This window comes from Zosterops lateralis, assembly GCF_965231275.1.
Source record: "Zosterops lateralis genome assembly, chromosome: Z".
NCBI classification, from domain to species: domain Eukaryota; kingdom Metazoa; phylum Chordata; class Aves; order Passeriformes; family Zosteropidae; genus Zosterops; species Zosterops lateralis.
Window position 1 is genome coordinate 86,636,706 of NC_139800.1, and position 15,701 is coordinate 86,652,406.

Consider the following 15,701-nt stretch of genomic DNA (forward strand, 5'->3'; position numbering starts at 1 on the left):
GGTTTTAAATTTATGGTTTGACCCAGATCAAGGTCTTGAATCCTCTAATGAAGAGACAAAATGCTGTCTTTAATACGCAGCATTCTAGAAGACTTCAAAAGATAATGACAGATCATCATACAGGTTTTATCAGAACATTTTAAACTTCATGTGTGTGCACCTCAATTCTCTGTTAGCTGGGAAGATGAAGCTTTAGTATTGAAAAGTGAAAATGCTTCCCTTTTTTAAAAAAAATAAAATGAGGTGCTTTGTTTCAGTTGAGTAAATCTGTTGTGACTGTGTTGTAATAAATACAGGTATTAGAGACAAAAGCGCACTCTTACCAGCCTTCTCTTCAGCTTCTAAATATTTTGAGATTCTTAACAGGCACAGTACCAATTCAAGGGAGCAGTAAATAGACCTTAAGTTGTGGCAAGGAAGGTAATAATAGCCTTGTGGAAAATCAGGGTGTAGTTGAAATTGCCAGCTGTTTACCTTCCCTTGATTACAAGTTTTATTTAATTTGTAGCACAGTATTACTAACTGATTAGTACCAGTATGTATACCAGTGTATTACAGAACTCCTGAGTAGCATGCTGAGATTTTCAAGAGCTGGTGGGTTTTTCTGGTGGGTAGAATTTGAAAGGGGAATACACACAGGAATTGCAGTACTTAGTACCTGCCCTGGAGACAGTGTTACAGAAGGAATGTGCATTAATACAAGTTGTCTTCAGGGCATTTTGAGTATTGCGGTTAGCTATTTATGTTCTTTCATACTGTTGGAACAGATCAAATACAATCCAAGTGTATTAATTGTATATATAAAACGAATTCAAAAGTAATCTAGCTTTTTTGTCTCTTGTTTCTGAGGGGGTACTAACTTGCCTTTTCTTTTTCCAGTTACAGTGACTGGAAGGTGGCAGTGCAGCAGAGGATATGCATTGGAAAATCAAAGGATAACAAATCACAACTGATTCAGCCTGGCTTTGGAGTGTAGTGTTGCCCACCATTTTATAGAAGATTGCGTAAGCATTCAGGAGTTGCCTTTGAAAGTAGAAGTACCAATCTCTTGGACATACATAAAATTCCTGGTGGAAGCCAACCACTGCCTGCCATAGCTAGCGTTTTCCAACAGTTCAGCATGAGCTGGTTCACTGCTCTTTGCACACACATCCTGCATCAGCAAAATACTTGGGTTGCCCTTTACGTGTGTGCTAGCCATTTATGCTGATAAAAAGAGCAAGTTACATAGAAGTGAGTCTTAGTCCTCTTGAATGCAGAGGACTTCACCAAGAAACCACAAAAAGTTCTGCTATATTACATTAAGAGTTTTTTTCCAGCCTGGATGAGAGGAGGGGAGTTTTGGTGTACTGGGACAAAGTTAGTGGTGAATGCCCAGAATAGTGTTCTTCTATGTACACTGGGACAGCACTACATCTCTTGGGATAGATGCTTCCTTCTGAACTTTATCTTGGTTTTGATGCATTTTTCTCTTACATACATGTTAATGGGTCAATATATGTGAGAGGAATCCTCAGGCATTTGTATCTCATGCAGAAAGCTCATAAACAATCATGGGTAATAAAATTTATAGTGACTTTTGTGGTAGACATAAACTGATCTCATTTAAACAACTGTGAATTCATAATGAGTAGCTAAAGAAGAAAAAGCGTGCGTACCTTGTCTACAGCTTTAAACTTTACATTTAGGGTAAGGATATTACTAGGTTACAGGCTGCAGATTCTAGGAGTAAATCTGTGTAGCAGGTGGGTAGAATTGCAGTATTTCCCGGGGCAAATAAATTCACTGTTAACAAGTATTATGGGTTTGGGGTTTTTGTTCTTTTTTAATTAAAAAGAAGAACATGTTTTACCCAGAGACACTTGGATGGTGGTGAAGATTACTAGTGTTCTGTCTCGGAAGGTTATTGTTGCAAAGTGATCTCAGTATCTGTTCTGCAAGAAGGAGTAATGTTCTGTACTATCAGACTCCTTTTTCAGCATTGGCTGATAGTGTTGAGTGCTGCTGTTGAGGCTGAACTGGATCATCCTACCTTAAGTGCAATGCCAAAATGGCAGCTACTGTAAGATCATTGCCTGCCTAAAATCCTAATTAATTAGAATGTACCCTGATCTACAGTATGTGCTCATGCACAGAGTCAGACTTTGTCATTGAAAGCTACCAGTTGATAGATTCTGCATCTTTTACCTCTGCTGGTAAAAAAGACTGAATTACGTAAGCATGTGTGACTTCAAAAAGAACCACTCAAAAAAAATGGTTTCTGAATATGTGACTGCTGTTCTTACCTTGGTCTTGGGCCTGTGCTGTTCTGATGTGTATGCTCCCAGAATCACTTGGTAGTTAGGCATAGGAAAGTCTCCCGCCTTTTAAAGTAACAGTGTACTATTTAGTCATTACTGGTATAAATCAGGCTGTGAATAAGTATTTGTAACCAAGTTGACTTTGCAAGAGTTGATTGATGATTCACTTGATTTGTTGCTGTCAGCAGATAGCCAGAGGCGAAGCCTTTCTGAAGACCAGACTAGACATCGTTCCTTCCTTAGTTGCTCTACCTTCATACCCTGGGTTTGCCACAGAATTAATTTTGGTTTGAGAGTGGGTAAAAAAGTGGAGTGTGTTTGGACAGGACTCCAAAGGATGTGAGGTTGGGATTGAAGACTCCATAAATTTTTGGACTTTCTTAATATCCATACCTGCGGGTCTTTCAAGCAGTCGGTAAGTGTTCCAGATGTGGAAAGTGTTTCCATTTAATTGTAGTTGCAGACATTAGTATGTATTTGTCTGTACTAGCTGCATGTGAAAGAATAAAAAAATCTAAAGCCACCCATTATACCAAAGGTTTCCTTTAGAGAGTGAAGTACTTTGGTGTTTGGATTTCTTACACTGACTTCAATGAAGCACGTGTGCAATTCTCCCAGTGTTGGAAGTATTTCTCTTTACATCAGAAACTGCTATGTTCTGATTAGGTGACTGAGGTGTCTTCTGTATCCCAATACATGTCCCCATTGATAAATGAGCGTTAGTAGTTGTCTTGGCTACCTGCAGATTTGTAAAAAGAATTATGAAAGTGGATGCTGTATGTATTTCCTTCTGCAAAAGCAGTAGTGCTAATGACAACTAGAAAAAATCCCAAATCAACTGAATTGCCAATTAGTCATAATTTTGAAGTACTTTCCACACATGTGTAAGTGTGCCTCACCAAAGAGCAGTGAGCTGTGATTGAGCTGTAGCCCACTTTATTCTCAGTGCCTGCAGCCATGTGTTACAAGTGTTTCCACACTGCAGAGACCTGGAACTCATCCCAAAGTCCTGAAAAAGGTCAGAATTCTGTAACCCTAAAAAGACAGTTCTGATTTATTGAAGGCTGTTAAAATTAGTCCATCGGTAGGTGCCAGTACCAGCCATAAGACCTAAAGTGGAGGCAAAACCATGCACATCTACTCTGTACAATTTATCCCTCTGCTGCTTTGTTTTTCTCAACCCTTTAAATCACAAGTGGTTTGGTAACAGGAGGTTCTTGAAAACAACTGTTTTTAAGTAACAGGGTAGGAATTGGCTCAGAACATTGTAACCAAGAAATTCTGGTCTCTAGGATACTTTGTTCCTGCTGGATTGCTTCAAGCCATGTTCATCATCAACAGAATAGCTTCATTTTCCATCTGTTCTGGTGAAAGGACAATTATAAAGATGACTGGACTTTTCTGACTTGCTGTGCTAGGTAGTGATGGTTAATACTGCCCTGGGCAGGGTGGAAAACTACTTTGAGTGAATGCTGAAGGGGTGGTGAAAAGGGGCATCTTGATAAGACAAAATAGATGGGAATTTTATTCTCAGCTTTGGACGACTTAAATTCCTGACGTTTTTGAAGTTATCCAGATAATTTTTTCAGAGATTGTCATCTTCTAGATGAGCATTTTGGACTATACATGGACTTCTACACAGCAGTTGAAGAGAAGCATTATTTACATGTGAAGTACATGATCAGAATTTATTTTCAAAAATCAGACAAAAGAAAATAGAAAAGTACTGTAAAAGGCAATTTTAATAATTAGGTTCGCCACATAAAGTTAAAAATCTCTATTTAGTGTGACACTCTTCCAAAACATCACCATTGTGAGTTCTGTTTTAACATTGTAATAAGTTACATAGTTATTTACAGAATTAAGAAATTTATTCTTTTGGGCAATAACATTAAGTTAAGACCAAGTTTACTAGGTGATAGGGTGCCAGCTGCCACAAGGAGGAAGCCTTAAGTGAGATATTTTTTGTGTAATAACTATTCATATAAAATACTTGCGATTTCAATAATTTTGCAAAGATGTAGTTAACAGTCTGCTTTCCCTGTCTCCTGATAGGCGCTAGAAACTATTTTATTGTAGCAGCAGTTTATACCTTAGAGTAACTTCTTTTAGTTCCTAAGATTAAGTTTCTGTACCAAGAAAAAAAAAAAAAAGGTTTCACACTTGAGCTGCAACAGGAAGATGTAATCACGGATGTGGGTTCCAGTACTCTGTTGTACAAGAGAACAGCGCTGGCGGCAGAACTCTCCGCCATGAATCCAGAAGAACAGATTGTAACTTGGCTTATTTCACTAGGAGTCTTAAATTCCCCTAAGAAAATAGTAGATGATCCAGAGGGGTTCCTGAAGACTTCGCTGAAAGATGGAACTGTGCTTTGCAAACTCATTAATCGGCTTCTTCCGGGATCTGCAGAAAAGGTAATGCTTTCTGATGTATTTCTCTACCCTGAGACAGCCCTGCTCAGTGAAACTCTGCCCTGCACATTCTGAGGCCTAGTTACTCTGATAAATGAGAGGAGTGGAGAGCTTCAGAGAGAAGTGTTTTACATTTAACTTTCTAATTGAGAGTCAAGTATGATTGTAGTTTTAGTTCTTTGATTTTGTTTCACATCCAGAAAACCTGCAAGGTTGCAGTTGGCTCACTTACACATGTTCAGTCAGTGGCAGGAAATATTTGGCCTACCAGAGATGAGAATATCTTGATTTTGAATAGAAGGCTATGCAGTGTATCAGTATTTACATGAATATAATTAATTACAACTGTAAACATTCAGTTTTTCAGAGTTCTTGCTGCAAAATGCTTTGTTAGTCAGGAAATGCGCTGGAGAAGCCAACTGGAATAGGAATAAGCAAATAGCCCTTACATATGGGCCATGTGGTCTGTCCCAAGACCAGCAAATCCATCAGTACTGAAGCCATGCAAATGCTTCCTGTTACAGTTTGACAAGGCTTGTATTCACAGTCCAGAAATGTGATAAGAATCTGAAGGAGAAAAAAAAAGGGAAGGATTCCAATGAGGGATATGAACTCGCAACAAAGAAGCGTTAAAAAAAAACCAACCCAACAAAAGGTTGTTCACTCTATAAAAGAAGAGCCTTTCATTATGCAGAGATCAGTTTTGCCACCTCCTTATCGTACGTATGGTGGTTTGGGGCAGCATGTTGTTAAAGGTCATCCAATTTGCCACTGTCACTTAGGGCACTGTCGTATGCTGGCATTCAAAACAAGATACCGACCGTTTCTGTGTGTGCATCACTTCCTCCAGTGGCTTTCTTCCTGCTTCAACAGCTTGCCTGCCACCCCCACCCGCCCCCTGAAGAAGCTTCCCTAATTCAGTATAAAAGGCACATGTCAATATTCATGCAGGCCTTCTCGGCACAGGCAATGCAATGAGATCAGTGGATTTTCTTTCTTTAGTATTGCCTGGAGCCTAAAAATGAAGCTGATTGCATCAGTAATATTGAAGAGTTCTTGAAGGGCTGCGCACTTCTGAAAGTGGAGGTAAGTCAACTTAGATCCATTCTTTTATTGGAACATGCCAATTTGATCAGCCTTCTGAAAAATAGCCAAATATCAGAGGGAGAAAGTTGGTATCAATTTCTCAATTTTTGTATTAATAACATAAATCAGAACATGAATAATTGAATATTCAGTCTGTGGAATTTAGAAACAGTATATTGACTGTGAGCTGAAAAGATTCTCCCGAGATAAAACATGCAGCAGCAGTAACGGGAGGTCTGTCTAAACAAAACTTCAGCCTGGACCTGTTCATAATTTTTTTTTTCATTTTTAGAAGGAATTACAGGTTTTAACCTTGCTTTAATGGGAAGGTGAAGTATTCTTAATACTGCATTATTTTTTCATCCCCTGCAAGTGTTGTGTAAGATTCTGCCAAACACATATTCAATTGTTCCCTACACAAAAAATATCCCAATGAAGTAAAAAAATAGCTTTTTTGTGGCTGTTCCTCATCCTATATGTGTAGATTCTCATGCTTAATCATAGCTAGTATTTGCAAGATCAGAGTCTAAATGAGTCGCTTCATAGTTCAGTTATTTTTGCCTTAAAATTTTTTACTATCTAAAGGCTTTTGTGTCACACTTAAATTCCTACAGTAGAAAAAGAAACCTGTAACTGAGTGTCATCACTGTCTTGTTTGAAATATGCTCAAGATTGTGGAAAAAAAATATTCTGAACACGAAGTCTGTCAGAAGCAGGGACAGCATCCTTGGGCATTATACAGAATATTCATGCATCACAGGGAGAAAAGTCCAACCCACAACAGCTCTGTTGCTGTGTTTTTTCCTTTGAAGGTCTAAACAAGAAAAGGGCCTTTGTTCTCTTCAGAGCCTTTTAGCTAAGCTGCATGAAAATGTGCACATTCCAGAACTGTCTCCCTGGTCTTTTGTTTCCCAGTGATGCATTTCTTAGAGCCTGCTGCAGCAGCAGAGTTTGTAGAGTATATATATATATATAGAGAGAGAGAGATTTATAATAATCCCTGAAGGCCTATCGCATCAGAAATCAGTTGTTGCCAGTCTTCTGGTACTGACCATGACATTTCCTCCATTTTTCTGAGAGTTTATTTTTCTATTTGCAAACTAATAATAAAATGGTTATGGTGGAAAGTATTTTTTAAAATAGAAAATTAACTAAAAGGTAGGGCAGGGGAACAGTCCTGAGCTGTTGTGGAGTGCCATCTCATACCTTTGAAAGCTTGTTCTGCATTCTTACAGTCACACTCCAAAATTTTCAGCTACTCAAAAGAGGCAACATGGTGTGTTGGTCTCTAGGTGTTCCTCTGATCCTCCATGTGCCTTTTCTTCCTTGACTTTAATAAGTTAAAAGTTTCTGACTTCTTTTTTCTTCTGATTTATAACCCACTTCACTGAAATATTCTGAGCCTTCAGTAACTTCCCTCATGCTCATGTGTGCCTCTCCTGTTTGCTGTAAGAGAAGACCTCAAAAGCTGGATAAAAACTCAAAAATCTTAACCTTTCTAGCTTAAGTTTAAATTTTGCAGGGAAATGAAAAAAAATTTTTTTTTCAAAATATTGTCATATTAGAACAGTAAGCGAAGACATGAATTTTGCTTGTTCCTACCTCCTCTCTGTAACCTCATGCAGAAGAAGGCTCAGGGTAGGACAGCTGAGATGGTGGGCAAGACATGGCACAGGCAGAGTGCTTATGCTTCCTTCCAACTCTTCTCCCGTGTTGCCAGCTTTTCTGAGTCCTCTCAAGCAAAACCTCTGCCATCTGTTCCTTCTAAAAGCTGCTCTGTTTGGAACATCTTGACAAGGAGGCTCTAAGCAGCATTCCTATGGGTGATTCTCTCTCGTGCCTGATCCCTAGTTTGCCTTGGAAAGGGCCATTACCTTTTAGGAGGGGGTTTACTGGAGCATCAGAACAGAGAGAGAACCTTCTGCTTCCAAGATCTATCAGCATTTAAATTGCAGTGATCAGGTATTAGGTAAAAGGAAGATGAACATAGAATAAGGTTCTGTTCTGCCTCAGCAACATAGCCTGAGGAAAGGGTAACATCAGGAAAGGTCTGGGCTTAAGATATTTGAATTCTGTGACAGCCATCCTGCTGCTTATCCAAACCATGGATATGAAAATCAAACCCTGATGGTTCTCTCAAATTCTACCCTTCTCCAAATGCCACAGTGAACCCTTTGGTGTCCTGGTAACTCAGGAAGTGGAAGAAAGACACAGTGAGACAAACAGCAACTTCTCCTGCTTCTACAGGAACAGTGAAACCTTTAGACATAGGGGTAGTAGGACACTCTGTGACCTTCCTGCTATAAGCTGGCTCCATTAAGTTGAAGCCATTGTACAGGCTGGAGGTGTGAGCTGGAAGAATCCATTTCATGGCAGAGTATAAATAACAAAACTGTTCCTTAGCTTTAGCCCAGGACTGAAGCCTGAAATCATTTGCAGTTTCATTTGTGTTATTTCTAAAAGAGATGGCAAGTATGGGAATTGCCCCATCCTTCTAACCAGGCAAGAGTTGTAATGAGGTGAAACAATGAGGCTGTGTCCAGAACTTTCCAACAGCTTTTGTGCTAGAATTTGATCCAAGTTACAAGAAATTTGTCAACCAAACTCTGCTGAGACAAAGGACTAGGCAAAACACATGGGCATTTCATTGAAGCTTAAGTGTCCTTAGAGGATTCTTTCATTTTTTAGACTGAGGAACAGTGCAGAAATCCTGAATGTGCTTCATTTACACTGTGGCTTCAACATCTGAGCTGTGTATCTGATCCAAGAGCTGGTCATTGAAGCTTAAGTGTCCTTAGAGGATTCTTTCATTTTTTAGACTGAGGAACAGTGCAGAAATCCTGAATGTGCTTCATTTACACTGTGGCTTCAACATCTGAGCTGTGTATCTGATCCAAGAGCTGGTCATTGAAGCTTAAGTGTCCTTAGAGGATTCTTTCATGATTTAGACTGACGAACAGTGCAGAAATCCTGAATGTGCTTCATTTACACTGTGGCTTCAACATCTGAGCTGTGTATCTGACCCAAGAGCTGGTCCAGTGAGTGAGCACTGCTAAGGCAATGCCAGCTGGATGCAGGTGGGTTGGGGTGGAAAGTGGACAATAAAGGGTTCTATCCTGATGCCAGGTGGAGTCTAGTGTAGAAGAGACAGGGAAAAGATCATGATGAAAGGGAAAAATCATAGAAAAGTGGCCTAGCTTGTTCTTGAGGACACAAATGGGAACTTTGCTTTTGCTCTTGACACCAGTGTGCACATAACAACAGCAAATTAATAGCTAAGCACCATTTGTTTCTGAAGAAGCACAAGACCTTAATTCAGCAGCAACATTTTATTGTTAATATCAATAAAACTATGAAATTTCTGGCAAGGTCTGAGTTTTGTGAACTAAGACCAGTATACACAAGATAAATCAATAGCTGGATTAAACCTTGCTGTCTAGAATGATCATAGAGGATGCAGAGAGTCATTACCATCAGAGGCAGCACAGAGGTTATTTGTGCTGTTGGAGGTGCCTGAACCTCCAACAAACTACCTGGACTGAAGGCGTAGGAAAGCAGGTGAGAAATCATTACCCTCAGCTCCCCATCCAGGTGCTCCCAAAACCTGCTCTGTTTTGGCTTCACTCCAAAGTGACATTACCTCTCCTAGCTGGATAAAGTCAGAGGTGAGAGCTCCTGCCCAGCACCAACCAGCACAAGCACTGGAGAATGGGTCTGTCTGAATTTAGAGTGACCTAGTGTCCCAGAGATCCCTGGCTTCAAGTGTGTGGGGTGTCCTTGCATGGGGTTGGGACTTAATGCTGGGCTTCACCCTGGGTATCAGTGCACTGCTCCAGTCCTTGTCCACACTGCAGCCTGCTGGTGTGCTGAAGTATCTGGGCATTTTCCTGTTCCTGCAGGAGACTATTCCCCGAAGAGATGGGCACAGGCAGCAGAGGACACATCTTACTGCCTCAACTGAACTATGCCTCATCTATGGGCCCTTCTGCAGTGTTTCTCTTCACGGTGGTGCAAACCTACTGCAATTACTCTTCCAATACCATGGGTATTCCTTCCTTGTTCCATAATTTCCTGTCCTTTTATTTTTTTTCTTCCTTTCCTCCCTTTCCCCCCTGCCCCTCTCTAATTCACTTTTTCCTTTCCCCTCCCTAATTTACTTTTTTCCTGTCACCTTTTCCTTTTCCATTTCTTCCCTACCCCCGATATTTCCCTTCTTCCCTTTCCCATCTCTTTGCTCTTTCTCGCTCTCCCGGGGACCTCCCGGTTCCTCCCGCCCGCGGCCGGCGGAGGGAGCTGCGGCCGCACGGCCGCGCCGCGTCCCGCAGAGAGCGCGGGGGCGGAGCGGAGTGGTGGCACCGCCTGTCACTTCCCCTTCCCTTCTCTTCCCTTCCCTTCCCCGCGCCGCGATCCGGCTCCGGGTCAGAGCCGCAGCGGCCGCTCCGCAGCAGCGCCCGCGCTGCCGCCATGCCCCGGGGCTGCGCGCCCGCCCTCCCGCTGCCGTGAGTACCGACCGCTTCCATCCCCTGGGCCGCGGCTGTCCCCGCCGCTCGGCAGGGGTGTCTCCGGGCAGCTCCCGCGGCTGTCCCCGCTGAAGGAGCTGTCGGCACCCGAGCGGAGCACCCAGAGCCGGCGAGGTAGTTGTGCTCCACGGGGACAGCGGCGCTCCCGCCGCCCGCACGGCTCTGTCTCGCCGATGCTGCCGGAGCTCCGGACGCATCGCCGCTCCCGCTGGAAGTAGAGGCAGGTCCGGTGGGAGCAGCCGAGTCAGCGAGCGTCCGAAGCTCCGCATCGCTGGGGGACGGGCAGCTGCAGCCCCCGTCCTCGGGTTTGGAGGACTCGCGGCTGAGTCGGGCTTCGGGCTTGGCACCCAGCTGGGTATTTGCCGGGAGTTGTCCAACTGTGGACAGCTCAGACTCGAAACACAACCCGTCTTTCCCTAACTTTTCTGCACTACCCGTCGTGGGACTGTGATTTTGGGTGCTAGCCCAAACTTGCTAGCCGCACCTGGGTTTGGGTCTCCTATTCCCGTTCTTCCCGAATAGCCTGGCGCTCCTCTGATCGCGAAGGTCCTGCTCGTTCCCTCGCTGCCTGTCGTGGAGGCTGGCGGTGCGGCAGTGCAGAGCCTCTCGTGCCCGGTGCGACGCTTGACGAAGCAGCCGGAGCTTTTTACCGGGGAGAGCCGCAGTCAGTGATTCGGCAAGTCAGAATAGCGTTTTAGTGGAGATCCTCAGATGGCAGGTGTAGATTTAAACGCGGTTCTAGTTACATCCACCCGATCTTCCATGTGTTAAAAGTGAAAAAGCATTTTCTGCTTCTATTTGTCTTCTAGCTGCAGCTTGTCTTTTAGTTATGAATGGAATTATGGATGGATTGTGCTGGAAACAGTAATTTTTAGCTCATAAATGAGGACTTTTCTGTATGAGGAATTTATTCTGGAACAAGCCACAGAGTATATTTACATTGCAGTAACTGACCCAGAAGAGTTTTCCACATAGCCACTGTTCCACAATAGCTGTTCCAGACAATTTCCCCATGAAGAAGTTATAAATGTTATTACTTGCTTTTGTGCTAGAATTTTTTGCATATCTTTCTTCCCACCATTTTCATCTGGATTTTGTCAGCCTGATGACTCTGAGCTTACAGGATTATTCTCTGCATTGAAGGATTTGGGATGTGTTTTAGTACTTTGCTCCTTAGGAAAAAAAGCATTAATTTAAGGCAGAACTTTATTTTTCTGGAATTACTGAAGTGGAAGAAAAAAGGGTATGGCTGAGAAAAGAACACACCAGAGAGATGCATGCAAACAGCCCAGCTTGGCTGTTTACTTTCCTCTTGTGCAACTGTAACGTTCCCTGCTCCGGCAGCTGCCAGCGGGGTCAGCGCCCGCCAGGGCTGTCTGTTACTGTCTCCCTTTCCACAAAGATGGAAACGTCGATGCTTAGGGCTGAAGGCTATGCCTGGAGAGCATTGCCTGTAACTACAGGGCAGGAAAACTGGTTCTGTGCACTAGCTGGCAGAGGGGATGGGACTTGCATGGTCCAAAGGAGCAGACCCAAGTGAGTGCAGGTGATAGGTCAGCTCGGAAACAGCCCAAGGTGGGTGGCTATGTCCCTGGAATGTGCAGTGCAGTCGATGAGATCAGAGCTACAGGTTTTAATATTTGTAATGACAGCAAACTGTCCCCATGCTAAGCATGGATCAAATTTCTTTCGGGTAAAAGCGTGTCTCTCAGTACTGAGTAGCTGAGTCAATTGGAAAATATATTCTCAACAAAGAGCAGCCTTTGTACTGTCCATGTGGGACTTTGGTGTGTCTGTTAAGAGGAGGAGATGCTGCAAGGGCTGTGAGAGAGGCCAGTCCCCTTCCTATTCGAAATATGCCAAGCATACTCAAGGAGCTCTGTGTAGAAAGCAAGAAAGGGCTGTTTTAAAGGGCAGTACTAGCCTAAAGTAATTAAGACTCGTGTCCTTATTTAGCAGGGTACACTCTTTAGTGTGTTGGAAGTGTTTGTAATTAAATTATGTCTGCCAGGAGAGCTTTAAAATCATCTTTCCTGTTCATTGGATTTGTGTATCTTTGATCTCCATCTGCAAGATGTATATTTGGGGATTAGCAGATGGTGACGTGGTGGTTCCAACAAGAGGGACTTTTTGTATCTCTTACCTTTGCTTCATTAATGGTAGGATTTGTACAGTATGTATGAAGTTGAGAGCATTTTTCAGGTGTTAGAGGGGGTTGAAATGTTTTGGAAACCCCAACTATCCCTCATTGTACTGGTGGTGATTTCTGAAGTGTACAAGATTCAGGTTATCAGTCATGGAAAATAAGCCCTTGCTAATCTTGCTAACCATATATTTCTGTTTCGCCATTGAGGATTAACAACACCAAATTCTTTAGCGCAAAATTTTTGTACATAAGATAACTGGGTTTGTCTTCCTGTAAAAAATGTAAATATACTATATATTTCAATATCAGAAAATTCCTTGTTTGTTAATTCTGCTTAAAATGTGTGTGTTTATACATAGATCTGCATGTACACCATCAATCTCTTCAGCTTTCAATTACAAAAACAGCAACAAAATCTTTCCTTCCCTCAAGGCCAGCAATAACCTTCTCTGTGATTTTCAGAGTCATCTTTGCTCTGCAAACAGCATTGATTCCTTCCCTGTTCCTAGCATTACACTCCAAGTGCTTCAGGGGTCCCCTGCCCTTCCCACACTGCCTGCCAGTGGTGCCTCAGGAGTTCTCTGGCTGTAAAGGGAGTGGGACTTGTCAGCTCTGAATAAACACACTTTCCTTGCAGAGATGTAGGGGCTGCCTCATGCTCACTGTCACCCCTCAGCACCATGGGCGGCTCCAGCAGCCAGTGTGAGATGTTTTGGGCTGGACTGACTGAATTCATCTTTCACAGGTGTTTGATCCACATGATTTGTACACTGGAGATCAGTTCTTCAAGGTCCTGAGCACATTAACAGCTGTAAATAAAGCTACTGAAGGTGAGAAAAATGGGGTTCTTCTATTGTCCTTTCAAACGATTTCTCGTGTGTATGCAGGGCTGGTTTTTAATTTTTGTTAATTGCTACTTTATGGTGATTTCTGAAGGTTTGTCAAATTGTGCTGCCAGGACTGGTGGTGGATGGTAGGATTGACATATCATGCTTCTGTCATCTCTGAGTTAAAATGTGATGTTTCAGAGTTGCTGTGTGAACTCTGCAGAACTCAATTATCACTTTACACTGAGGGATCTCTGTTCAGTTTTGAGCATTAAGTATTAAGGGACCTCAAAGTAGGTCAGCATAAGAGATCCTCAATGTAAATTAACATGCACTTCCCAAAATGCAGATATCAGATTTTAAAGAGTGTGTTTTACCACTGAAAAGAAAAACAGCTTCATCTGCTTAATACCTTTCCTGAATGTCAAAACAAATTTTGTTGCTGGTTGCTCAGTCAATTGTATTGATGTTTTTCTCTCTCTCCTCTCCCTGGTTCCTTGGAGTAGGCTCCTGGATCTGGGAATCAAGCTGATGGCTTGTCCTGTATCCCTGGGAGCGGGAGTAGGCTGCTGAAGCAAAACAAATCAGCTCATCCTGATTCCATCCCAGATATGTAGCTGTTCCCTACAGATTGTTTTAAAATTATATTCAGTAGCATCATGTGTGAAAGGAGTAGTTCAAGAGGGGGGACAGTGGCACAGTGGTGCTCTGGGGAGGGGTGAGGGAACCAAGGTCCCTTTTCTGAGGTGATGAGGAGCAGGCCTGCCTAGTGGTGGCAAGAATTCGCAGCCTCTTGTCATGCAGGTCATTGTGACAGATTCCTAGTCCAGCACTAGGAGAAGAGTTCTATTTCCCTAATGCAGGTTACATTTGAGATGTTTAAAGGAGGAAATTTCAAAATGAAAACTCATTACTTTCCTCTCATGGGAAGGCTTTCCTTTTGGGTTACTGCATTTTGTGCATACATTATATAAACTGGTGTATAAACTATCATGCATATATTGTACATCAACATATATAATAATATGTCTAATAATAATATATAATGTATAATAATGATAGTATATATTTGTAAATGCACACGCCCCCCATGATTTGTACACATGTACATGTGTGTGTCTCTGTGTATAATGCTGCTCTGAAGAAATTCAGGTTCTGAGGCTGCTGTTCTGCAGCCAGGACTCAATTCTGCTGAGAGGTCACTCTGTAGAAGTTTGGGAATAGGAATTTGGCTCAGCCAGTCTCAGCACCTCCTCCCAGTCTCTCGCCAGTCAGTTACCAGCAGCAGCCACTGACCCTGTGTAGCAGCTCTTGCAGCTCAGTGTGGTGGGGGATATAAAATGTAGGTTAACTGGACTGGGAGCAACCTCTGCAAATGCTGCTGTTATGTTGTGTTGATATTTTCTTCACTATTCTGAAAGCAAAAGGAGAGAGAAACTCTCCTGCCTCTGTCCTTTCCTGTTGCTGGCCTGGAGGGGTGTGATGGGGTGTGTGCTGACAGGGTGGTGAGGCTGCAATGCCATCTGCACATCCCTCCCCTTATTTACAGCCCCACCTCCATCCTTTCAGCCACCCATGTGCCACCTTAGTCCGGGACAGGGCTTTGCTGGGAATAGTTCTTGTCAAATGTTACTGACAGGGCTACAGAGAAGGTGAGGTCCTCTTGGTTTCATGGCAAACATCTGTTTGAACATACGCTTTCTGTGTTTAAATGTTAAAAAGCGCAATGTCTGAGATATAATTAGCTGCTCAGGCAGAGAGTACCCTTGGGAAAAGTACAGGGTAAAATAAATACATGTCTCAAACATTTACTTTTTGGTGGCTCAGCCAAATTCCTGAGGAGCAGGTACAAACTGCCACTGCAGATGGTCCAGTTTGTCTGCTTTGCCAGAGGCCATGGGCTGAGTGGAGCATCAGGAAAAGTCTGGTACCAGCTACTGCAGTTGCTGCTGGCACCAAGGCTCTGACTTGCCCGCACATCCCAACACTGCATCACCGCTGCATCCTAACACCCTGGTTGGAGGCAGAGGGAAGTAGGTGTCAGCTAAGGAAATGCTGTGGGAATGTATTTCTGAGCATCCATTTGAAGTCCAAATCCTTGTGTCTTCATGTGTCTTTTTATGCAAATAACTGGAGGCATCATTTGTAGTGGATAAACTTGTAGTTCAGCAGCTGTTCATCAAAGCACAGGAATACAGAGCTTGATGCTTTTGTCTGCAAGAGAGGGCAAGGGAGGAAAACCAGCTGTGCTGGATCAGACAAGGCTTATATGCCAAAAATAGTGTAGGAATGCAAGCAAAAAACCCAGCTATTTTAATCATAGTTTAAGCAACATATGGCAGCAGTGTTCCATGCTGGACCAGGCATAAAATAGGACACTGTCATGATGCAATATAAATGATACACTT

General features: G+C 42.8%; 1 protein-coding gene across 8 annotated transcripts in view; it reads left to right on the plus strand.

Moving 5' to 3' along the window:
• Nucleotides 1-4,398: 4,398 nt before the first annotated feature.
• The window catches only part of LOC310923223 (rho guanine nucleotide exchange factor 6), a 38,542-nt gene continuing 27,239 nt past the window's right edge, over nt 4,399-15,701 (plus strand). The window contains exons 1-3 of one of the 8 annotated variants that reach the window (XR_014592565.1): nt 4,399-4,717; nt 5,717-5,800; nt 13,212-13,296. Coding sequence is in view for 4 of the 8 variants with exons in the window: in XM_083884404.1 (XP_083740530.1) it covers nt 4,553-4,717; nt 5,717-5,800; nt 13,212-13,296 (334 nt within the window). In the remaining 4 variants the exon portion in view is untranslated. Of the gene's footprint in view, nt 4,718-5,671; nt 5,801-10,229; nt 10,300-13,211; nt 13,297-15,701 lie in introns of those variants that run through there. The other 7 variants (XM_083884404.1, XM_083884403.1, XM_083884405.1 and 4 more) reach the window with 7 other exon arrangements.